We start from the raw sequence: 25,432 nt of genomic DNA, 5'->3' as shown, positions 1-25,432 counted from the left end.
CAAAGTCCCTAAAAGAGGCGATTTAAGCACTGGCAGAGTGATTTTAGTTCTGCATATCTGCTTTCCCACTCCTCTCCTTTTGCTTAGAGACATAATGTTAGCAGAGAACTCCAGAGCTTTTAGCAACAAATCCATCCAAATCACTTGCCAGATGCTTTGGTTGATGATAGTATAGTGGGAGCAACCAGACTCTCAAATGTCAGTTTGTTCAAAGAGTTATTCCAAGGCAACTATATTAATGCTACTTTATTCCATGCTACTGTGTATCTAGATGAAGTACATATTTGTGCTAGCTACTGATTCTGTTGTCATTGTTATGTGCCCATCATCTATGGAAATAAAGACCAGCAGCATAAATGGGGTGGATTACAAAAGAAGGTTGATACCTTTTTTTTAATGTCTAAGTACACTGTACTAACAGGAGGATAATAGGGGTACGATGGGAGACTTGCAAGGACAGACTTACAGGTGATCACCATAATTTTGTTCCTTCTTTTGTCAGCAGTATCTGCAATGGAGACTAAATAAGAGTGTGTTTTCCCTATTGCTAAGGATTTATCACCTTTGTGGTTAAGAGGTGTTTTATTCATTGATTCTCAATGTTTATGGCTAGACGCCTGCTCGCATTTGCACTTCAGTGTTTGTTCTTTCTATTGCCTCAGATAGGCTTTCTATATTTTGTTTATAAGGTTGGCTCATTGTGGAGCAGGTGCTGGGGTCATGCATGGCTGTTTTTAGTGCTGTAGATATAGGTTGTGATTTTCAGTTTGGGTGGAGGCTAATGAGACTACAATGGCTTGGAAAAGCCAAGGTTCTAGTGCCCACTGTAGACTTATTTCCTGGAAATTGCCATTGAAATTCAGTGACAGGAGTTCAGTGCACTTCCATCCTATAGGCAGCAGTAAGCAGAAGGGTTTTTTTAGCCCTCAAGTGAAGTACATTGCCTTTCTCTATCTTTTTGCCTTCCTGTCTTAGTAATATCTATATGGTGTTTAATTCTTCAGTATGATTCAATTATAATATATGGAAATAATTCAGTTGTTTGCTTGCTAGAGAAGTTTTCATCTTTGTGTGAGTACAAATATCTTTTTAGTGAAATGGCCCTGTTATTTTATACTTCCCATTAAGCTGGCATAGTTCCCTCAGTTTTACAGTAAATGGAGGATCTTTACATTTTGAATAGCTCTTATGAGTCTTTACTAAACTATAATTGCTGAAAATAATATAATAATGCAGTGCTTAGTGTAGACGTGGAGAGATGGGAGGTTCTGGACAGGCTGAAACTCTTGTATACCAAGATAGATAGCTGGCATTTTAGATCTGTGGCATCCTTCTGAATGTCTCTCTACCAAAATGTTGGTTTTGCCTTTACATTTGAAAGAGATGTTCACAGTTTCATCTCTATAATTTAAAATATAATGCATACACAAATATTATGTATAAGTTTAAAACTTAGTTCTAACACACTTCCTTAACTAGCACATTTATAGTTTTACCCACTGAAAAATAAAGGAAAAATTTGAGCACAAATTATTGTAATTTTGACTCAAAATTTCAGAATGTGAACTTTCCAAGGTGAAGAAGGGAACTGAAGACTGATGGTCAGCATTTTGACTCTGCAGAAGAGTTTTTTTCTTGCAAGTAGCCATGAGAGTACGAAGTTAGAAGGCAGAGCCAGGAGGTCAGACATAAGAGTCAAGGAAGTATGAATGACATCATCATCCCTAAGTACCCTCTCAGAAGATGAATGAGCTCTCTCTTGTATTACAATGCTAAAGAGCATTAGAAGGTGATATGATATCTAGACAACACATAAGATAAATGCCTCAGAGTATGCTAGAACACTTTCCCTCCCACGCCCTCCTCAAGTACATAAATCCTTTGGTGGTCTCGATAATACAACATGTGGCTGATGAGTATTATATATTGTGGTCAGCTGCTTCTTGACAAAATTCGTTTAGATTTAACAAATACCTTGAACATTATCTATTTAGTTACTTAAGCCAAATAACTCAGTGTATTTCTAGATACCCTTTAGCTGACTAGACTCACAGCCCTTTTGGGACACAGTACATTTTTTTCAGTAGTTGCTGAATGAAAAGCAAGCAGATGTCAACAGAGGAAATATCACATCTTTTTTAAAATTGGCACAAAATGTGTTTATCATGATAAAATGATACAAAATGTTTTTGTCGTGATAAAATTTGAAATGAAAGTTTCATGATCTTAACAAATACCTTCTGAAGGGAACGCGTGCCAACAAAACATGCAAAGTTGCTGTAATGTTGGCCCAAGGTACCTCCTGTCAGAGTGGATCCAGTCTGAATTTCAGTCTTTGTGCTTGAAAAGCACAGTCATTCTGGTATGATTTATATAATCTTTCCTACAGTAATTTCAGAATATGCAAAGTTGCAGCAGATTTCACTACCCACTCTCCTCTTTTGCTTATGTAAATACTCCTCAGTATTTTCAAGAGGAAAATTTTATTAAACTATTTAACTGAATTCCTGTTTCAAAAATTGAAAAGTAAAAATTTCTCAATAGAAAATCAGCTTCAGTTTGAATATAAATGGACTCTGGATCTGTGGTGTGTAGCTGCATGGAGGGCAGAGTTCAGATACATCGTATTTAATCACTAAAGTAATCTTTCCTCTTTTCAATATTTGCTCAATTATTATTTTTAATAGAAATAAAACGATGCTCATTTGAAATAAAATGCAAGACAAGAAGACCCTCACTTTAGCTCTAACTAAATGTTGCAAATCCTTTATTCTAAACCAAAAGCTGTCAGACTTTTAGCATTAACAGAAGAATGGATCTTTCTTGACAAATGTCCCCATAAATTAGATATTAGCTTTAGTCAAACTCTGTCTGTCTCAGGAAATATTTCCACTTGCATATTCAATTGAAAGGACCTTACACGATGCCCACTTACTGCTATGAAAATCTAGGCTTCTGAGATGAGGGCAAAGAATAATTTCTGTGAACAAAAGACTATACAGGATAACAGACTTTCAACCTATGCAGAGACTTCTTTTTACAGAATGTGAGTTTCACTCACTTTTTACTATGCCTGTCTGCTGCTCTGTCCACCTGCCTGTCTGTTTATCTATTACCGTTGCAGTGGTAACATGCAGTACCAACTGGGTTTTAAAAGACATAGATCTTTTATATTAGCTGTCCTTTTTTATAATACCTTTTACAAATTTAATCAATGCATTTTAATATACAGTATAGTTTAAGTGCAATATACAATAAATATTCAAGCTTCATCTTAAACATGCTCTAGCCTTTAAATTGTTAAAACTGCAGTGCCCTTTCAATCTACTTACATAATGTCATAAAATATACATTTCAAGGTAAATGAAGTCAGCTACTTCAATTTAGTCCCTCAAACTGGTAGTAAATGAGAGGTTAACACTATGGTGCCAAACCCATTATTGAGTAAATTTAGCACCTTGGACAGCTCTGTAAAATCTTTATTGCTTTCCTGACCTGCTCGTCATGTTCTGTCTATGTGTTCAGTGGCTCTCAGCTCTGATTGAAAGGCAATATATTAGATCCCGAACACAAACATGCTTGGGGGCTGCTTCACTGTGAGCGTAATGACATGGAGGTGAGAACAATTTTCTGGTCACCGCAATCCAAGCACCTTGCAAGGTCTGTTGCTCTAACTCATAGAGGACTTTTGGGGCTCCTTTGTACGTGGAATCATAACAGTAGCTTCTGTAGTAATTTAAGCAGAGCTGCAAAGGGTTTAAGATGCATTCAGAAAACAAGAAGTTAGTATCTTGAGCATGTCTATAGTGGCATTTTATTGTGTATTTTTAAAGCTAGTCTGTGTCTATAAGAACTACCGTCAGCTGTAGAATAGAAGATACCACTATTTGACACAGGAGTTTTTGTGTAACATCTACTTTGTATGATCTGAAAATGTCACAAACAAGAAAGGCTTTTATTGTGTGAAAATATTGTTAGAGAAAGTATGAAACTGAAATATACAGACTCTGAAAATGTTGAAAAAATATAACCATTGACTAGCTAGGAAAATTGATTGCTACTTGTCAAGCATATTTCAATAAACCATCATGACAATTAGTTTTATTTACATGCAATATGGTATGGCATCGAAGAACTTCCAGTGTTTAAGAACTGGAGTATATTTGATATTAGGTAAAGCGGCTGCAAGATTCCACGTAATTACCTCATTTTTTAACATGGTCTTCAATCTCTTTTTAGTTGCATTCTAAGGTTTTTAGCTCAGCATTACATAAATAATTATGATTAGTCAGGTAGAGCAGAAATGACTATTTAAACTTCCTTTTTTTTAGTAATTTGGCATAATGACAGCTTAGGTTAACAATATTCCAAAGCAGTTTGTGGCTCTGTATCACATTCTAATTTTCCATCAGTAAAATATATAGTGCAAACAATTTCTACTGAAGTGAAATAAATCCTAGTTTGCAAAGTCAAACACCTGTGCAGTAATTTTCCACCTGAAAAAGATAACATTTTTCAGTAACATCTCTGTTCTTCTCTAGTTTGTATCTTCAGTGTTCTAATGTTTCTGGCAAAGCAACAAGGATTGATTGTACCTGGATGTTGTTTTTAGTCTGTCTGGCCATGGTTATACTGCACACTGCTGTGGTCGAGCTACATAAATCCCCCCCCAACACAACAATCACAATAGAAAGAAAAAAAAAACCCAAAATAAAACCAGAAAAAGGCTGTAGCAATTTAACTCTTCAGAATCTTTTGTAAGTGTAGTGATTTAAAAATCCATCAATTATATATTACATCTCACTTCATATGTGGAAAATAATTTAAATGTGTGTTCTGAGAGGGGTGTGTGCAGCAGAAGGCAAGCCTAAATGTTTACTGGGAGTACAAAAATCCTCCATCTCATTTTTGAATTTAGGACATTATATATGTCATAAGTAGTTACTGTAGTATGACAACTATTTTATCTTATATTATAGAGAATTTAAAATTGAAAAAAATGCTAATATGCATCTAAAAGCTTGTCATTTGAAGAGTTGTTCAAGGATTTTTGAAGAGGTTATGGTGACAGCAAAATGAATGCAATTATATCTCTATTTTCTGATCAGAGTCTACAGTATATGAAAATTGAGCATTACTGTTTCTTTTTGGTATAAAATATGGCTATTGTGTAAAATATTTGAAGTTAAAAAGTTTAACTTTGTAGATAACTGTAAAATACTTAGAACTGGAACTATTTTTGTAAGTTACCTGCAGAAATACACCATGGTGAATAGCATTGTGTTAGTATATTAAAGCAATACTTAGGGGTTAGGAATTACAAAAATATATTGTTTTACTCAAAGGACAGTCTCGACTGGTTTTGATCAGGCAATTGGGAATCTGCTGGATGCTTTGAAAGAATAAGAAAAAAACAACTTCTGGGCTAATTCTGCAAAGCATTTTTACATTTTATATCAGAATTGTTCATAGAGATTTTTCCACACTGTAAAATGTAAGAACACGGGAAATACTATTATTAATTGAATGCCAGTTTAAAATATTCTAAGAAATATTAAGTGAAAAGAAATGAATAGGAAAATGGGGAAAAAAAAATTTGCCCCAAATGGAGAACTAAATTCCAGACTGTTTTAAATTCTGCTGTCCATGCAGGGATTTTTTTCAGGAAACGCTGCACTGTACTAGGCCGTTCTCTCACACTACATGTGTCTTCCTCTTGTGCATCATTTTATGTGCATGAATCCTACCCTGACCCATCGTATCAGGATACAAACCAGAGAAGGTGAAATGTTGCATTGCCAGTAGCATAGGACTGATTGGATATCTTTTGAACGTGGCCTGCTGGGTAAGGTCACAATTCCTGCAGTATGCAATTAAGAATAAAATAAACACATTGAAGGGATTCATAACATGCTCTGAATGACATTGATTGCAGTAATCTAGTAAATGACCTCAGGATTGTATTCTGCAATAAACCGATGAGTGGTTTATAGTGCAGATGGTAGAGACAATTGAGTGATGTATTTTATTTTGCAGCACCAGTGATTCTCACCTTTTGACTTGATTAAGCGTGTATGTGAATAGGATGAACTAGTGATTTAACACCATTCAGTGGTTGCTGTGAGTTGTTACAATTAAGGTGTACCTGGTGGGAGGAAAAAAAGCCCCACAAAACACAGTGCAACTAATGGAAGAGTATAAAAGATTCTAATATTTGTTTTCCCCCCAAGGAGTTTATTGAACTCAGAGGAATGCATCTGTTTTTGTATTGACAGGAAGTAATACTGAAGAGGGCTGCTGACTTAGTAGAAGCACTCTATGGTATGCCACATAATAACCAGGTAAATGCATTCTACTTCACCAAGTCTAAAACATGGCTATTTCTTAGATGTATAGGTAGATCAGGGGCTAAAGGTATATGATACTACAGTGTGAGACAAGAAGAAACATAGAGGGCAATGTCATATCTGGAGTGGGGTTTAGTTTGCTTGTTTTCTTTTTAAAAAGGGTTTAAATTCAGTGCTTGTAAAAACAACATGTTATTAACCCTGGAGGCATTTGCCCACTTTCACGAGACACTATGTAATATGGGCAATGACAGGCATTATGTCTTGCCGCCAGTGAATTTTCAATCTAATCCTGAAGCTAGCTTTAAGGTGGAGTAAGTCTAGGCTCCAGCCCCATTCTGCCAGTTGGTCTTGTTATACAGAAGCGTGGCCACTGGGACTGAAACTTCAAACTCTCTTACTACAGATGTCAGGATTTATCATGAAGGCAGCAGATCTTACAAGCATCAGTTATCAGTCGCCCAACTGGTTTAGAAAGAAAAGCATCTAGTTTTTGCCTTTGGATAGGGAAATGTTTCATTTTAGTGTGTAAGAAAAGGTTTGTCAGAGTTGCATTTGTAATTCTTTTATTATCTTTTTCCCTTCTTGTCCTCTAGGAAATAATCCTGAAAAGAGCAGCAGACATCGCAGAAGCACTCTACAGTGTCCCCCGCAATCACAACCAGCTCCCCGCCCTTGCTAACACGTCGGTCCATGCGGGAATGATGGGAGTGAATTCCTTTAGTGGTCAACTAGCTGTCAATGTATCCGAAGCCTCACAAGCCACCAATCAGGGTCAGGAGAAGACTCATCTTCCTCTCTCTATGAACCTTTTCTGATGGAAGTCAGGGACACGTGCAGAGCAGTGAAAGAGCGGTGGTTCAAAACGGAAGACTAGGAGCATGTCTAGACAGACACATCCCACACACATGCACAACCTTTGAATGCCACAATACCCGTCATGAGAGGGGGCTTTCTGCAGTCACTTTTGCCCCTGTTCGGGAAAAGCACTTCTGCAGATATCTAAATAGCTTTTCCTTCTGCTTGGAGTAACACCTGTATCTGTGTTTAAATCTCACTAATTTTAAAAGGATTTATATCGACTTGAGAATGTGTTTAATGTTAAGTAGTTGCTTGTATATTTTCCTGAGCATGGATGATCTCTCAGTCTGGGCCCTATGTCGCGTTTCTTTATAACACAGAAGTATCCCTTCGATATTTGTCTGTTTGGTTTAGTTTGGTTTTGCAAGAGACGTAATACTGGCACTGATTTTTTTTCAGAGTTTGAGACTTTTCTATATTTTGAAATCAGCAAAAATTAGAAGTATTTACAAAGATATTTTCAGAGCTTCTCTAATTTTTAAAATAAAGTGGGTTTTACTTTGTATAAAATCAATAAGGTTTTAATTCCTGCAGTTAAAAATAAGTAAAAAGTGTGAAGAACATTTTTGTAAAAACTCTTTGCATTTTCCCCTCTCCTTTGCTCAGCTCTCTTTACTATTCCACTTAAAAATCCACTGTAGGGCGAAAGTATTAGAATGAGGCTAAAAAAATAGAGAAGATTTTTAGATTAAAATATTATATGGATGCACTGTGTGGCAGGAAGGGAAGCTGGCATTTTTTCTTCTAGGAGGGAAGATGCATTTTATATGTCTGTGCTTCTAGAAACAAATCTTCCTTTTTGGATATTTGGATATCAGTTTCCCCAAATGTCATTTCCAGAATTAGGTAGAGATTCAGATTTTAACTTAGAGCAAAATTTGATAGCCATTTTCTACCAACATAATGATCAGACCAGGGGAAAAAGATTAAGAATATCCCCACTACTTTGAGAAATATACCCTACATTTTCTAAATTGTGCAGTGAGCATCTATTTTGAGACGCATTAAACGAGAGCGACATCAGAAGAGAGATAACAAAAATCACATGCTTTTAACATACCTTAAGTCGGTACGTACTCCTCACTTTGAAAATATAGGTCATGTTTACTCCATTTCCTACAAACAGAATGAGTGTTCCTGTAACACTTTTTTAATCTTTGCTTGAGGGCGTGGGTTGCCTGAGCAGCTGTGAAGGCTGTAGCCTCCCTCCTGCTGCTCTGTGCTCCCACCAGCAATGACCTAGGCAGTGAGGGTTCACAGTTTGGGTTACCTGGTGGTAGCGGTGGTCAGCCCTGGCCCTCCCCGTGCACACCATGGCTGCTCTAGGCTGCTGGCTTGCTGGCCCAGAATTATTTGCTTGTAGCTGTTTGTGTAACAAACTGTTCTCGGGCTAATACCAATTTCTAAATGTGTTCCCTCCCTACAAAAGGTTTTACTCGCAACTCAAGCAGCGTGTCACCTCATGGCTATGTGCCAAGCACCACCCCTCAGCAGACAAATTATAACTCTGTCACAACAAGCATGAATGGCTATGGGAATGCTGGAATGTCAAATTTAGGTGGTTCTCCAACCTTCCTGAATGGATCTGCTGCCAATTCTCCCTATGCCAGTGAGTATTATGTGGCTTTTCTGTATTTTGCACATTTTCATTAGAAGAAGGTTGTGACTTTTCTGTCATACTCAATATTTAGTTTGTTTTGAGCACTTGAAACAGAGCTTTGTCCTTTCTTTCCTCTCCAAGGCACTGATCTTTGAATCACGTTGAAGACATTAGTGTTGCCAGCAACGCTCTTCTCTGTTGTATTGTTATTATTATTATTATTTGGGAGTCTTATAAGAGTTTAAAGAGAATAACGTCTCTCATGATTTGGGCTGATAGTTTCATAACTCACCTTATACTCTGTAAATAAGAAATGCCCTCCTCAACGTTGCTAAAAAGGAGGGGTGGCAGAAGTGACTTAGTGCCCATTGGAGTGGATCAAAAGTCAGTTGTCAGTACACCACATTTTGTTGCAGTGGGTATGAAAGGAAGCTAATGATTCTTGCTGCAGGAAAAAGTTTTTCCTGCTGTAAGATATGAAGGGCAGAAAAGTTTACTGTAATAAGACTGACATTTCCATGAGCTGCATGTTGATGTTTCCAAGACCTCTGAGCAAATAATATGTTCATAACCTTTATAGAAATTATGAATTACTGTTGGTTCTAATCTTGATTGCTTATACTCCATTTGCTTTGTAAGTAGGTATTATATCGACTTCACTGAGAGCTTAGTACTAGTCAGGAAAATGTGACAATGGCTCTCAGAGTTTGTGTTTTAGTGTCTGTACAGTGAATGCCACGAAGGTGTAAGTTGTACAAATCATACATTCCATGGCGTAAAGAGCTTATTGTCTACAGTCCCAGTTATGGAAATATTTATGTGTGGGACTAAATTTCTGCATTTTGATATTAAAGGTTTAGTAACCTCTTTAAATAAAAATACATTTCTATTGGTAAAGGCCTATGAACCTCTTCTGAAGCCACTCACACAGCTCAGAACTCCCTATTCACATGAGAAAATTAAATGAATAGGACTTGCTCAATTCCTCTGACGTTATTCATGTGGCATAAAGGATTCCACTGACATCTGTAGAAAGCTGCTAGCAGAATCAAGCCAGAAGGTCTTATCATATAAATAGGTTGATAGGCTGACACCCTAGCATGGGCAAGACAAACAAACTGCTGAACATACCAAGGTTTATGCAGCAAATCTTAGGTTTAGGGTGTAACAGCACTAACGAATTATTTTGAATTGCATTGCTAGGGTTCAGAATTAAAAAGGATATAGAAACTCTGATTTTAAAAAATACCTCCAAGGCTTCTTAGCTGCTGCAAATTTAGAAGAAAATATTTATCCACATAACTAGTACTTATAACCTGGGAATTGCTAACCAGTTATTATTTTTGTGCTCTAATAATAATGTAACAAGAAATGTTACGAAGTACCTTACTTATTAAGTTGAATGTACTGTCACAGAATCTGCATGCTCTGAATTCATAATATAACATGATTGATGAGACATCTCTTTTTGGAAGCAGATGCCAGTAATGCATTTAAAATACTCTAGCAGTGTATTATTTCGTATTTATGAACGAGGTCCTCTTTAGAATAGCACTTCACTTCCCAGCCTCGGTTCTTTCTTCTAGTTATATTTTGGGAGGTTTTCTTGGTAGATCTGTCATTCTGCTAATGCCTAATCCATTGAATCAGAAAATGCTTCAATCATGACCTGAAAATTAAAAGGTGGCATTCTTAATTAAATCAATAAACTAATTGCTGTATAGTAGCAATTCAATTTAGGTGCTTTGATTGCTCTCCCTTAGCAAGTACTTCCAGACATAGAGTGACTTCAGACTAAGATTGTATCTGTCAGACTGTGAAACTTTGAACATTTAATTTCCATTAATTGATTTCCTCAGTGTTAACAAATATGATATCAGATTCTCAAATAAGAGCTTAAATAGGGTGATTTTTATCTATGTAAATGCAAATAAAATAATAATTCAAAGCCCAGATGATAGGAATTTTACTCTATAGTTTGTAATTATTCATAGCCCCCTTGTGTATTCTGAACAGGATGAATAATGAAAGTATGGGATCTTACCGTTGGTCCTTACCTTTTTTTAGGGACTGAACCAATTGTCCAAAATGCATACTTTTTGGACAAAGAGGGGAATCTGGCAATGCTGTCTAAATATAAAAGTGGTTGGCTTTATTTTCATGACAATAAATTCACTTAAAACCTCAATGATAAATATTCTAACCGAAGTTATTTATCCCACTACACAGTAAAACAGAGTTTTAAGGATACATATATTTAAAAACTGAACCTCCCACATGGAGGTATGCATTTTGGACAATTGGTTCAGTCCCTAAAAAAGGACAGCCTTGTATCCACACTTGTTTAGAAAAACTGAAGACTCATGTTTTATTCAGTCATACAATTAAAGCCAGTTCTTCATTTTGTATAAACCAGAATGGCTTCATTGCTTAGCTATTCCAGCTGAGATTCCAGTCGATGGCTCTGAATAAGAATGTTGTATTGACTGTGTTCAGGCAGTGGTCATAGATCCTCTGGGAGAATTATTTGTCTTGAATATTATAAAAACAGTTTCATTTTCAGAATTCTCCATCTCGTGTGAGATACAAAATGCCAGCTCCATTCCTCTGCATAAATATAATGGTCACATGAGAAATATGACTGTTTTTCATGTCACTGAGAATTCCTGGGAAGTCCCAACAGCAGAAACTTTCCCAATGCTGATGGATACAGGGAAACTGGAGACTGACTTGGTACTAGCAGTTGTAAGACAGAAAGCATCTGTGGCCATTGTGAGACAGGTTTAGTGGTTTCTCCCATTGGGAGATGAAAGAAAGGCATGATTTCTGTCAGTTATCCACACTTTTTTTGTGCAACAGACACTGAAAACACTAGTGCCAGGAGACCAAAGGAGTGAAAAACTGTCAGAGTTGCTGTCTCACTGGTTCCTTCATGCTGAACAGCCTCCGTGTATATATATGTGTATATATATATATATTCACAGCTTTTGGAATAACTCCTTTTAAACCCTAGTTCTTGCAGGGTGTGAGAAAGGAAAGAAATCCAGTCATTTTTGCTGACTTTTGACAAGCACGTTGACTGGGTTACCACTAAGACCTTTCTACCTTCTGCAGATTTCTTGAAACCCCATAGGACTTGCTGGAGCCGTCTTGCTACAAGGAAAGCATGGCTGAAAATGCTGGGTTTGGAGGCCAGTTAAATACTCAAACCTTTCCAAGTGAAAAATTCCAGATCCAGATTTGTACTTTAACTACTCTCCTTGCCCATCAGTTTTGTAACCTTGGAGTTACCTACACAGTCTGGATTCCCTCTTAGCCGCCTACTCAAAAACATTACAAATTCGGACCAGGGCAGTGGCTAATGACAATCACCAGAAAAGTTGAAACAGGATGACAGGACAGGGTCGTGGTAAGAATAAAGAGTTGCAGTGACAGAGGATTAAGGGAGTGTTTAAGAGCTCCTAGAATTACTGCTCCTAAACACCTGCAAATCAAAACAAAACAACAACTGGGTTTCCTGTAGTGATTGACCACACTTTGTGAACCAGAAATCTAACTGCAGTAAAGGCCTTGGCCATTTGAAATTAGACCCAGTGCATCCAAGAAGCAGAACTCTCTTGTTTCTGTCACCTCTGATTATCTAATACCAAGGAATGTCTTTTGGGGGGGTCTTTTTTTCCTCTAGTTGTGCCATCAAGTCCGACAATGGCCTCCTCCACTAGCCTTCCCTCAAACTGTAGCAGTTCCTCTGGGATTTTCTCCTTCTCACCAGCCAACATGGTCTCAGCGGTGAAACAGAAGAGTGCTTTTGCGCCTGTTGTGAGACCACAAACTTCTCCTCCTCCCACCTGCACCAGCACCAATGGCAATAGCCTGCAAGGTAAGTGAAACAAAGTCTGGAGCATAGATGGCTGCTCTCAAAACTGTGAGTTCCCGGTGCCTCGTGAGGCTCTAAGTGACACTGAGTTGTCAAAGGGGATAGAAGACATTGGGGGATCCCTGGTGGTCTCTGTCCTAAAGTTTCCTCCTGTAAAGAGTAACTGGACTCCACCACCAGCCCAGCTAGCATCATGCAGATGTTAGGCAACCACCTAACTCGACTAACTCAACTAATACTGCTGAATTGAGAGACCGTGTCTTTTAAAGCACAGACCTACTGTTATGATAAAAACGAGTAATATTTCAGCTTACTAATACCACCCTTTTTCTTTCTTTCCTCTCTTATTCCCTGTTGTCGTCCTTTATCAGACCAGTCTTTTGTGGACTCTAGCAAGTACTCCACTGCAGGGTCTCTCCAGGGGCTGGCCTTCTCCTGAAGTACGTCACTCAATCTTCCCTTCCTTTATTTCCTTTGTCGTAGTACACTTGTGCAGAAATCCTACTGAGAGCAAATAGACTGTTACAGAGCTTGGCACAAACCTTTGCCTTTCATAAATAGAAGACATATTACAAACTAACAGCAGCATTTTCCAGTTTAACTCATACCAGGGCAAACATTAGTTTCCACTGATTAATGTATTTCTGTGCCAATTAATGCCAGAAGTGGTGCAGGGCCTTTTTGAAAGCCTCTTCAACTGTTGGTATCAAGGGGCTGCTCCTTTTCTGTATCCCTTACCCTCTCATTACAAAGTATTCCAACATGAGCACCTAAATACATTTTGAAGCATTGATGCAAGCCGAGGCAGGGACAGACAAAAGCTTGTCAAACTGAGGATGCTGCAAAGACCAGCACTGCCCATTTCATTGTTTGGCTCAGCCTGTTTTACAACACTGTGCCTAAACCTTCCCGTGTAATTACCTCGCTACCCATTAGTGAGCTGAGAGAGACATTTTCATGCTCGCTTAGACCGAGGAGTTTCCATAAGCAGATGCAGCCAGCTGCCTCCAACTGTGCCAGAGGTGGGAAAGATTTTGTGGTATGCGCTGTGCTTCCCCCAGACCTGAGATCTGTTTTCCTTTCCATGTGCCTGTGCAAATTATGCAAAGAGTATCAAGCAGGGAATAAAATCCATCGTTTTTAAAGCCATGTTCAGAAGGAGCTGTGTAGAGCCGGGGGAAGATAGTTCCGCAGACTCCACATGTCACTCTACAGCCTCTGGAAAGAGAAACGCTGGGCTTGCGGGCATAATGCTGATAGCACCATTAACAGACAGAAAAATCTGTGTGCAGGCAGAGTGGAAGGAATTCATTCATAAAAGCTTGGATCTGTTGTGACTGAAGGAAAGCATTGTCCTCAGTGCATTTTACGCTGGTGAATTGGAAGGAGGAATCCTTGCAGATGTATAGACACGCACACAGAAATTGTGAAAATACTAGGAACATGTAAGCAGAACTTGGGTAATTTCAGTCAGGACTTTATTAGAAATACAGACCATGAGGAATCAAACACAACATGATTTTCAGATGAGCTGTAGTGTTTAGGAGATTCATTTTTGCATGTTTTAAAAATTTGTCACTGCCGACATGCTACAAATTTTAAAGGCAACAGCTAAAAATGTTTCACCTCCAAATTAAAAAAATAAAAAAGGAGCTATGAGTTGACTGCTAAAAGCTTTTGGAGATGTTAATGTTCTTCTCTTCTCTTCACCTTGTCCCAACTTGCTATTGTGGGTGGAGAGGACAAGCAAGTAACAGGAGAAAGCTTTTTCAGTCACTAATTTTCCTTTCACGATACATGGAATTCCCAGATTCCACATACTCGGTTGTGAAAAGCAATTATGGAATGAGCTGAGAGCACCGGACACAACTGGGGCTTGCTGATTGCCTCCTCATTATGTCACATCCAGATCTGTCATGCCTAGAAACTGCACAGATCTGAGTGTTTCCCCCAATTTTTATTTAGCAATTCAGTTTTCATAATAGGAATGAGACACCAAGAGATGGTTCATTTCTAGGTCATCACTGAACTTCTTGGTGAGTTAGACACACAGCCTTCAGTCCCATGCCTTCTGACACCACCTGAGGCTTGTAATAATCACTCAGAAATGCACTGCCTGTTGTGCCTTATTGTTTATATAAACAACCGTGTATAAGGAGGCTGTCTTATCTCTCTTGGGCTTCTGGATACATCAGAAAGCAATCAAGCTTTCCTTATGTAGCTTAGGTATCAGCAGAACTCACTGAAACAACAGCTAGGCTTATCTGTTGTTCTCTTTGCCATGCAATTTTGTAAAACTCAAAATACATTATTTCTGTAATTTGCTAGCAGCAAACACGAATTAGTATATGATAGAAGAAATAATGCCCATTGGTGGGAGTTTTTCTACTCTGCCCTCCCTTTTCGGAGGTGGTGTGATCTCATACCTACACTGCTTCCCACTGATATCTCTGTTTTCAGGATCAATAACATGCTACAGCTGAGAGAATTTGCATGACTAGATGTAGCACTTACAGAACAAAAGTAGAGTGATATAAATGAAGCCTCGGAAAGAATGAAAATATCAAAGCTTTTAGGCAGAAAAGATATCATTTTGCCATTTGCCTTGTAATTTAATTCAGAATTTCAGAGCTCTTCAAAAACAGTAATGCTTTGAAAAAATGAGGGAAGATCTGCATCTGTACCATTTATTTCCAATGGCTTTTGTATGGCTGATATGTAACTACAGGGAAATGTCTGAGCCGTGAAGGGAAGAGTTGCAATTATGTCACCTTTGTTTGGGCTCTTACTGAGGGTAAGCAGCTGTGCTATCCCAAGAGAAATACAATTCTTGACCACGTTTTGGTGAAATTGGTTTGGTTTTGATGAGTCTTTTAGCTTAAGAATTTTTTGCCAGAAAATTATTTTGACATTTTCTGATGTATAGGTAATTTTTCTAAAGCAAAACAAGATCCTGCTTTAATGTTTCACTAATTTTAGAATTTGGAAAGTGCTGGAAAGGACAAAAAAGGTTAAAGTAGTAGAAGATGAGTTATGCATCTGACTCTGCTCACTTGCATTCACCTGTAGCTGCAGGCGGTTGCATTGTAGGGCTGCCACAGCAGAATTATAGTCTGGTTGACTGTATCAATCGCTGTCAATACCTATTTCATTGATGCCATAGAGGTCTATGGTTCAGGGCCCACACCTTGGCCCACATGTAAGGATCCCAAGAGGGGAGCAGGGAGCAACCACAACGAGAGCATCGCTTGGCTTGGGTTTGCTTCATTTTCAGTCATGTGTACCAAGGCGACAGCCCAGTTGTAAGGATTCAGAACTCACTGCTGAAATAAAAACCTTTGAGAAATTTTCTCAACAAAGTTGCTGTTGTTTCACCCAGCGTTGATTAAATCACCAAGGATTCTGGAAAAAAAAGACAATATCGAATTCATACTATGATTTGAGATGAAGGAGACAGCATAGCCACAGAGATAATATGAAAATGCATCCTCAGATTATCTCCATGGCCAAAAAAGCGTATGACAGGAAATACCTAAGCAAGGAACGTCTAAGAAACAGTGGTGTCTTCTAACCTACTCACTTGAGTATCTTCCTGTAGGGCTTAAAGCAACTTAGCTCACCTCTCTATCCCTTTTATCCTCATTCTCTGCTCCTTGAAGAGCCCTTATGTGGAGTGGAAGAAATGAGTACAGTGATTCTGCATAAAATCACTGCTGAATGATAAATTCTAAGAGTTGAAATGCTGCTGTATAGTTGCAACATGTCACCTCTGAGGATGGCCTGTTGCAAACATGTGGATGTGTTTTGCATTCTCGCCTTCTCCTCTCATTTTATTTCATTTAATCAGTGCAGTTTACTTGAGCTGTTCTCCCCTTGCTGATTAGACTTGTAATTCTTGCACATATGGTGATGTTTGTGGAGAAAACATTTCCCTCCTCTCCCCCTCCAACCCCAAATCTGTGAGTCTTTTACTTTGGCTCTGTTCTTATCAAATAATTGCAGCTGTAATTAAAGCACAATGAATCAGCACCAGTCACAGGGTTGAGATCTTCCTTAAGAAATTACATGCCCAGATGTCTGAGATGGCAGGCAGTTCTAGCATTTAAATAATGTGCCCATGAAGTGCCGCCAACCTGAAGGCAAATCTGTTTTCCACCTTTTGGCAAATAACCATGCAACTGGTATTTTAAAGATGCAGAGTTGTTGCAGTTTTCATCATAAACTTGCGTGACTACCTCCTGTAATGATGTGCTTGCTCACAGTATATCACTTTGAATCTTGGTTATGTCTGATCTCCATAGAGTCCCTGGTAAATAGAGGGAGACCGAGGTGAAGGTCAAGCTAGGTGGACGTCTGTACCTGCTGACTTTTAATGAATGTCTCCTCTTTAAGAGGGCTGGTGGATTTGTAGAAAATGAGATTAGGAAGCACAATAAAGAAATACTGGTGATTCAACTTAGCCAACAAAAGAGAAGACATTCTAAATTAATACTGACATGCGAGTCACTCAATGTAGTTGGTGATGTCTGCTACAAGTGTAAGAAAACCATGAGACACCAGGCTGCTAAACCACCAGTTAAGAAGGTATTTCGATTTGAACAAATGGGTTTGAGAGTTTGAATCCTTCTCTGAGCACCTGGAAATACATACGTAAGTCCCAAGGCTGAACACTGAACATGTAAGTGGCAGCTGGCATGGGAGAATGAACCACTGCTAGTGAGCCTAATGCAACAAACACCCTACCAGGTCTGTAAAATCGGTGACCGATGGGACTCCAGCCATTTCTTCTGTGTGGAGCAAATATTTGCTTTGCTTTTAAAAGAGTCAGAGAATGTGTGGCAATGGCTGGGTCAGGTTTAAGCCTCCTAAGCATTTTGAGATTTTGAAACTAATATCAGAAAATTAAGTTGGGGTCTGACTCTGATATCAGGGGAAATGCACATTTTATGCAAGAAAATCGCTAATTTCAGCAGAGTCACTTGCAGTTTAAACCACTTTCCAATCAGAATGAGGCTTCCCGTGACTAATGTGTACGTAGTTGTCTCTACTAGAAGATACTTGTGTACAAATTTAATTCACATTACAGCGGAGTATGTTGCTAGTAAATGTTTAAAAGCTCTGAGTATTTTAAAAGTTGCTTGATAAAGCACAAAAGTAACTCTTTTTCCTTCTCTCTCTCCCCGCCCTCTTCCCCTTTCCTTCTGACAGCTATATCTGGCATGATTGTTCCCCCCATGTGAAAGAATTGCCTTGAAGAATTTTATTAATGAAGAGGTTGAATTCTGCTTCAGAGAGAATCTGATACAAGTCCCAGAGTGGAACTTTTTACTCAGGCCTTTTTAAAAATATAAAAGAAATAAAGAAGAATCTTACAATAACTGCGGATTTTTAAACAAAACAAAAATCACCATCCTTGCAAATACTGAAATTAACAATCTACAATTGCAAGGTGTTGATTCGAGTTGTCCATCCCAAATACCTGGGAAATATATTTATTGTATGTTGATAAAAAAATCCACTTTTTTTTTTTTTTTTTGCGGGGGTGGGGGCTTGCTTTTATTTCCTTCTGGGTTTTTTGTGTTTTTTAACGCTTGATTTAACTCAACACCATTTGTCTTTTATAAATCAGTTACACAAGGGACACTAGAGATGGAACTCCACGTTTTTAATTTATGATTTATTTTTTTTGAAGCTGTGTAAAGAAAAATGAAGAGGTGTCATTTACATACAAGTCTGTATGGGACAGAATAGAAGTGCCAGTTAGTTTTTTGTAGAAGAATTATGGCCATTTAATAAAGGGTCGGCTCATATAGGTTGCTTATCCAGTGGTGACTTGCTAATATGATGCATATGTAATATTCTAATTAAGTAGATATCACTCCCTAGAAAGCTGATATTTTTGGATAACGAGGGCGGGATGAGGGGTGGGCTTAGTAACCTCTGTCTTTAATATCAGGCTAAATAATTGTGTAAATAATGCAACAAGAAAAGTTGGTGAAAGGAAAGGTAAGGATGCGAATAACAAACACATTTCCTCTTGGAGTGAAAATCCAGTGCCTCTAGATACAATACTAAGCCTGCAGGATTAGATGAGCGTGGCTCTCTCTTTAGTTTATGTATCAGACTCTTTCCACATGAGTGGCTTTCTTGAAGTGTAGCATCACCTGGGGTGCGCATAAAATGCCGTTTGCATTTCGCATAGGCATCTAACGAAACAGACCGCGGCCGTCACACGTAGGGTGTTTTCAGCCTAGCCCCTCTCCCCTTGACCGGTTTGTTTTTATGGGGCAGAATGAGAGCAGACTCATCTGCAGTTCTGCATCCTCACGATCTAAAAGCACGCGTTCTCGTCAGCCTCCCACTAGGATTGCTCCTGTATCAGTCGACCCTCTCAGTTTGTATCATAATATATTAAGCAACAGGTAACTGCTTTTGAATAGTAAATGGAAACATGAGTTTGGGGGTGGGGCTGTTAGAAAGGTTTCAAATCAAAACCATAGCTTCTGTTTTACAAAAATTTTGCTATAATTATCTGGGAAGTGTTCTTAAAAACTATTAGTCAAAGAGGCAGCAAAGCTCTGAAGATGCATTACCTGATATTTTTTCTTTGCTGTTGTGTTTTGTATGTAGTTATAAATACTGTAGATTTTTTGTGATTTTTTGCCAAAGTTGTTGTTCTATTTATACATTTTAATGTCTTAAGACAGTTTTTCAATATCACAAAAAAAGAATTTTACTGCATATTTTGCAAAAAAAGCTCACTACCTTTAGCTTGCACATACTTGCAAAATTAATTAAAGAAAAAAAAGCTTTTTGTTTCTGTTTTTTGTTTGTTTGTTTTAAGGGGGATTTTGTAAAATATCCATATAAATAATGTATTTATCTTTGGAATTTGTACATTGCTTTTTATCCCCTACCAAGTTTATTTTATTGTGTATGTTTGCTATGTGAAAAGTGCTGATTTGTTTGGTCATTCACCGTTGTATTAGCTGTTTAAATGTGATTTTAAAACATTTCATTTATAGTTTTTTTTAGTATTGTTTAAAACCATGCTTCCATTTTTTTTAATTTCCACCCAAAAGCCATTGTCTATTTTTGTATTATTTGTAAGTTAAGAAGTTTTTTCCAATATATGGCAAAAAGTAGCATATTATTCTTGTAGCATTTAGTTATGTAGATTTAAAAAAAATGTATCCTTTGCTTTTGAGGCTTAACAAAAACTAATGCTGTTTTACTCTATTAATATGCATGGGATTTCTCCTCTTTGGAGTGACGCATTTTTGTGCATTAAATATGGGGAGAAACTTCATAGAACTCAATGAAAATACTTTCTTTCTTAAGTCTGCTTGTATATTTCTCTGTCTTTCACATAAATATAAACCAGCAGATTGGATGCCTTAACAATGCAAATCATATTCATTTCACTTGTACATTGTACTGTGCACCAGAACTGTCAATCATCACTAACATTCTAAGAAAAAAAAAAAAGGAATTGAAAAGCACAAAAGAACTGTTTTGTTACCTTAAAACAATATAACTTTTTTCTAGTCGAGCAAGAAATCATTTACAACGATGCTGCAACTGTGCATGCTTCCTGTATGAATTTTGCAATGGTTTTCACTAGAATGTCACAGTGGGATCTTGGGGGGTAAGGGAAGAAAACAGGATTTTTTTTTCATGGTGAGAAAATAAAAGAAGAGAAAACTGGAAAATGTGAGAGACATCAGTTTACTGCTTCTCTGTGTTCCAAGCGATTATTCTAATTCACATAGTAAGCAACAGCACGATAATGTAATCAAATTTAAAGCCATATTTTGTCCAGTGACACCATCAATTATTCTTGTAGAGCTCCACTCAAAGTTGTAGCGATTTTGACACAAATTTTCGCCATCGTTGTTTGTAATCTTCTACTCCAGTGTCCAAAGATCCTTTGACAATGTGCATAATCTTGTTTTGTTGCAGCTATTTATAGTGATCTGACGAATCGGAATTTATAAAAATCTCCCCTGCACCACCCTGATCTTTTACAAAGTAAAAGATGCAGCTGTTTACAGAATATGGCTTTAAGTGGAAACATTCAGATTTCAGTTTTAACAAGGTGAATCTTCACAATGACTGGATTGCATAAAGTATGCCTATTTCCTCACAGTTGTACTAGGATGCAGCTAAAATGAAGTCATCTCTGAAACTACTAACCTTTCACCTTCTTATCTAAATCTTTTTGAATAGACACACACACTGTACAGTTCTATTGTTAGAGAAACTACTGTAGAGATTGTTATAATTTTTTTGCAGAAATTCAAGCTGTAAAAACTTTTCAACTTTCACAATATTTAATTAAAGTTACTTCCTGTCTGTGAATACAGCTCCTAGTTGTGTGTTTATTCTTCAGCTGGCTAGTAGATGAGATAAAATAAAATATAGAAGCCAGACGCTACTTAATTGTCTTTCTGAAATGAAGGAGAAGCAGAAATTCTTGGAATTATGCAATGAAACATGGTGAATGCTGGTGCACTGACACTCCTCTTCCCCTGTCACTAACAGATTTCAAAGGATCCTCACTCATAATGTTGAATGTTCATCCTGTTATCGTTCTTGTTATTATTTCCATTGTTTTCGTCTGTTGATTGCCTGAAGGGACGATGTATTTTTCAAGCAGATTTCAGGAGCATATCTGGCTTTAGGCACCCAGTTGCAAAGAGCTGTCTCTCTAAACACGGTAATCATGAAGTACAAGAGAAACGCATATGAGATCCAGTGCCAGAGACCCGGAGAGACTGAAGTTTTCATCTCTGTGTTGTTTAAGCAAATGACAGCACCTCCAGGACCAGGTCTGAAGTGACCTGCTCAAGGCGGACTCCAAGAACTGCATCAGAATATGTTGAGCTGTAACTAGCTCCTTGACTTGACCATGAAGGAGGCTCATATAAAGTGTTTCCATTCTGCTCCCCTTCCTAAATGACAAATCCATCAGCTGCTAAATTGATTCTAGGCGTTTCATTTCACTCCATACTCCTCTGGCAGGAGAGGACTGTAAGGAGCTTTACCTCCGGCATGTGGAACATTGCCATAATGGTGCTTCACTGGGCCTGAAGAATGGCTGTTATACAGAAGGCTTGTATGGGGGCAATCAAAAACCTTTAAACACCACACCTAATGCAAGGCTCCAAGCATTTCCAAGGTAGGAACAGGGATGTTTGGGTTGCAGTTTAAATTAAATTAAAATTTACTTTAAAAAAATAAATTTGCTAAAAACATAAGCAGCTGGAAGTGGCTTCTTGCAATATAGAGTGCTGGATATCTCTTAAATGTTAGCAGATCCACTCCAGCAGTTGTTAGAGAAGAGAGCTTTTGGCAAAGTCAGACCCCAAATGTGTTTACTCTGTTAGCACAAGAGATCTGTTTCTTCTGTCTGAAATAATTCTCTTGGTTTTCTATCAAATGGTGTGAATATTGGCAGCTCTCACTGCAACTGAGGGCTCTATGAGTGCTCAGCTCACCAGAAAGATGTTAGGTCACAAGCAGCTGAAAAGCAGTCTCAAAGATTAAATTCAGGATGTAATGTTAGGCAACCCGTTCTAGGTGCAGCAGAACCAGAGCTCTGCTTCAGCCTTTTGGATCCAGTGAGAATGTTTTTGTCTGAAATTTAATTTCAGCCGCATTAAAAAACAAAAAAGGGGAGGAGGGAGGTAAAATAGCACGACCCATCAGGCTTCTAGCTCAGATGGCTGCTGAAGAGGAGTCTGCTGGTCAGTCCCAGTGATGTTCATCTGATAATCCAAATGGAGATCACCTGGGCAACAGTATTGTAGTAGATGGTGCAATGCTTTTTTTGATGCCAGAAGAAAACCCTCCAAAGCCCACACTTTGTGAGGACCAGTTGCAGAGTGCACATTCATGTATGGCTGCAGTGAGACACATATCCCATGATGGGTCATATGCTAAAAGGGAGAGCAGCATCTTCTGTCATTGCACAGAGAACATGTAGGCACGAGGCTGAGGGTAAGGCGCATAATGACATGACTTATTGCTGCCCTCTAAGCTGGTGGCTTCCTTAATTTTTCAGCAACTGTAGTAGTCATTTTGACTGAATAGTTTACATGTGTCAGTGGGATTGGTTGTATTTTTGTATGGGCACGCCTCTCATTTTTTTTACTTAGTGTAACCTCAACAAAATGGGCTACCTTCACTTTTAGTTTCCTGGCCTTGTCTGTGTCTGCTTATTCCCTTTAGAGTCTGTCTCTACGGGCTCTTGCCACAACTGCATCATGTAATCATTTCCCTAACTCTGTTTAGCGTCACAGCCCATGTGGCTGCTGCCATTTCATGGGTTGGCTGAAGGCGCGCTCTATGTTACATGCTTGATTTCCTCAGCTCCTTCCTGTTTGCTGCTGCTTGATCTCCAGCCCCCTTGTAAATATTCACATTCTGCTGCTGTATGAAAGATGGGTTGGAGGCCAGGAGTTCCTGGCCCCCAGCTCAGCTCCAGACTCCTCTAGTTTCATGGGACAGAAGTTTTTGGAAGCTCTTTAGCAAATGCTGCCTTGCCCAACCTTTTTAAAAAAATGCATCCACTGTGTCTTAGTTTGTTTGCCCTCATTACTCTTTTGGAGAGGTCGTCACTGAAGCCCATTCCTCCAGTGCATAGAAAACATTACACAGTTTTGTCCTGCATCAGCACTGTGCTTTAGAATACCTTCTCACCTGTGTTAGCTCTCTTGTTAAATATACAGCAAAAAAAAGGCAGCTGCTATAATCTTTCCTTTGCTTTGCTGTGCTAAGCAAGCCAAGCTCTTCTAGTGTCATGTTTAACAGAGTTACCCTCCTTTCCTTTCCCAATTCCATTTCCCTCTGTACTTTTCTCTCTTGGGTCTGGGTATGTACCTCAGACAGGGAAATAGGGAGTCCATGAGCGCCATCCATCTCACCATCTCAGAGCTGTGACCATGTACTTGCTTAGCTCCATCCACATCAACATTACAGAAGCATCACTTTCTGCTCACTCCTTTCCTCCTCCCTTCACAAACTCTCTGCATTACCATTGTACTAATAAAAAAGTGCGAAACCTACCAGTGAACATTAAAAGTGCACTCCATACCTGACACAGGGCTTCAGCAAGACACTTGGTCAGTTTGGTTGCTGCCTCCTTGCCCAGTTGCACTCCTTCATGTCATTGCCACCTCCCTGCCTGCCCCCACCACCATTATCTTAATGGGATGCCGCCCTATTTGGGGCTTATTTGACTTCTCTTTCCTCTGTTTCCCAGGAGGAGCTGGCTCTGGCATCCCTTTTCCCCAGCATCTAACACTGATATTTCAGTAGGGGAGGTCAGGTCAATACTTCAGATAAATAAGTAATAGTTCCAACTCTGCAACCCTGTTCTCTCTTCCTCTCCTTGCTGCCCTTGAGGATACAACTAGACCAGAGCTTATGGCACTGCTTCAACATGATTGACAGGTTGTGTGAAAGAACACATATCTTAGAAAACCTTAATATAGTCATCCCAGGACACGAATGACAATGACTACCCAGGTCACAGCTTAACAGCAGGGACTGCAATTATGAGTGGCTTTTTTTGTATAGGCCTACAACAGGAGCAGCAAATACAATGCTCTAACACAAATTTTTCTCCTTATTTTCATGAATGACCCAAACTTCATCACTAATGTGGATGGACATTTGACAATCACCATCAAAAAAAATTATTTAGATGATCACCTAACCCTTTCCTATAGCAAACGCTCTCCTACATGTCCCAGTCCAGGCAAACTTTGTTTTGTGTATGGGGGATGAAATTGTTTTCTTCCTTTTTTGTTAGATAGAACTGTATGAATCCCTAATTTTCCAACATTTATTCATGTCAAAGTGTATCTATCTTATACTGCAAGCCCTTACAAGGGTGTCAGGGGTTTTGCAGCCAGTATACAAGAGAGACTCACCATGTCTTCGTGCTTCACTGCAGTCTGGCAACTCTTGACCATGCTTAAGAGAGAGAGGCAAGGACTGATTAAGTCTGTAGTTATGTACAAGTGTGCTCTGAAGGGGCACATATTATCTGGTTAATAACCTCAAGATAAATTTGCCAGTGAGGATGCCTTGGTGACTCCCTGTAAGAAGGCGACAGCGCAGCTCAGACCTTAGCTCAGGAGCTGCAAAAATGCAGGGTGGGGGTGTGTGTGTGTGTGTGTGTGTGTGTGTGTGCGCGCGCACGTGTGTGCACCTGTGTGTGTGTGGTGAGGCGGGAGACTCTGTGAGAGCACAACAGGCTTTGGGAAGCAAGCCCTAAGATGAACCCGGACATAAAAGTGCACTTTCGTGCAGTGTTTAGAGGCAAGGGGAGCACAAACATTGTACAGAGGAAGGTTGTTGCGCTGCAGCTTTCATCTCCACTCCCTCCCAGACCCACACTGTCCCCCCCAGCTTTGCACGGGTTCTTCCCACTGCCCAGCTGCCTCCTTGCCCACTGCCCCTGCCAAGAAGGGCTCTGCCTTCGGCCTCATTTCCACGGATCATTGCTCACATTGCTCACCGTCAGCCTGCCCCAGGCACTGCCTCACTCCCCCACCTTGCCACCATTAACTTTGCCTTCAACCTCTGCTGCATCATTGCCTTCTCCTGAGGGTTCCCTATTTATACAGAGGGGAAAATGCAGTTGCTGGGACTGGAAATATTTTGTTACCTTTTTCTACTTAAGTGCGAGGCATTTTTATCTGTGCTCTCTGGAGACTTGTGCTACAGTGGGACTGA

General features: G+C 39.0%; 1 protein-coding gene across 4 annotated transcripts in view; it reads left to right on the top strand.

The window, feature by feature from the left end:
- EBF1 (EBF transcription factor 1) overlaps positions 1-21,037 on the top strand; it is a 287,346-nt gene extending 266,309 nt beyond the window's left edge. For all 4 annotated transcript variants that reach the window (XM_075441522.1, XM_075441521.1, XM_075441520.1 and 1 more), the window contains 5 exons: positions 6,276-6,341; positions 6,944-7,121; positions 8,638-8,817; positions 12,494-12,688; positions 17,894-21,037. In XM_075441522.1, the coding sequence (XP_075297637.1) occupies positions 6,276-6,341; positions 6,944-7,121; positions 8,638-8,817; positions 12,494-12,688; positions 17,894-17,925 (651 nt within the window). In that variant the 3' untranslated portion in view covers positions 17,926-21,037. The remainder of the gene's footprint in view (positions 1-6,275; positions 6,342-6,943; positions 7,122-8,637; positions 8,818-12,493; positions 12,689-17,893) is intronic.
- Positions 21,038-25,432: the final 4,395 nt, after the last annotated feature.

Source organism: Opisthocomus hoazin, chromosome 22 (assembly GCF_030867145.1).
Source record: "Opisthocomus hoazin isolate bOpiHoa1 chromosome 22, bOpiHoa1.hap1, whole genome shotgun sequence".
In the NCBI taxonomy this organism is placed as follows: Eukaryota; Metazoa; Chordata; class Aves; order Opisthocomiformes; family Opisthocomidae; genus Opisthocomus; species Opisthocomus hoazin.
This window is presented reverse-complemented; position numbering and strand designations above follow the sequence as displayed.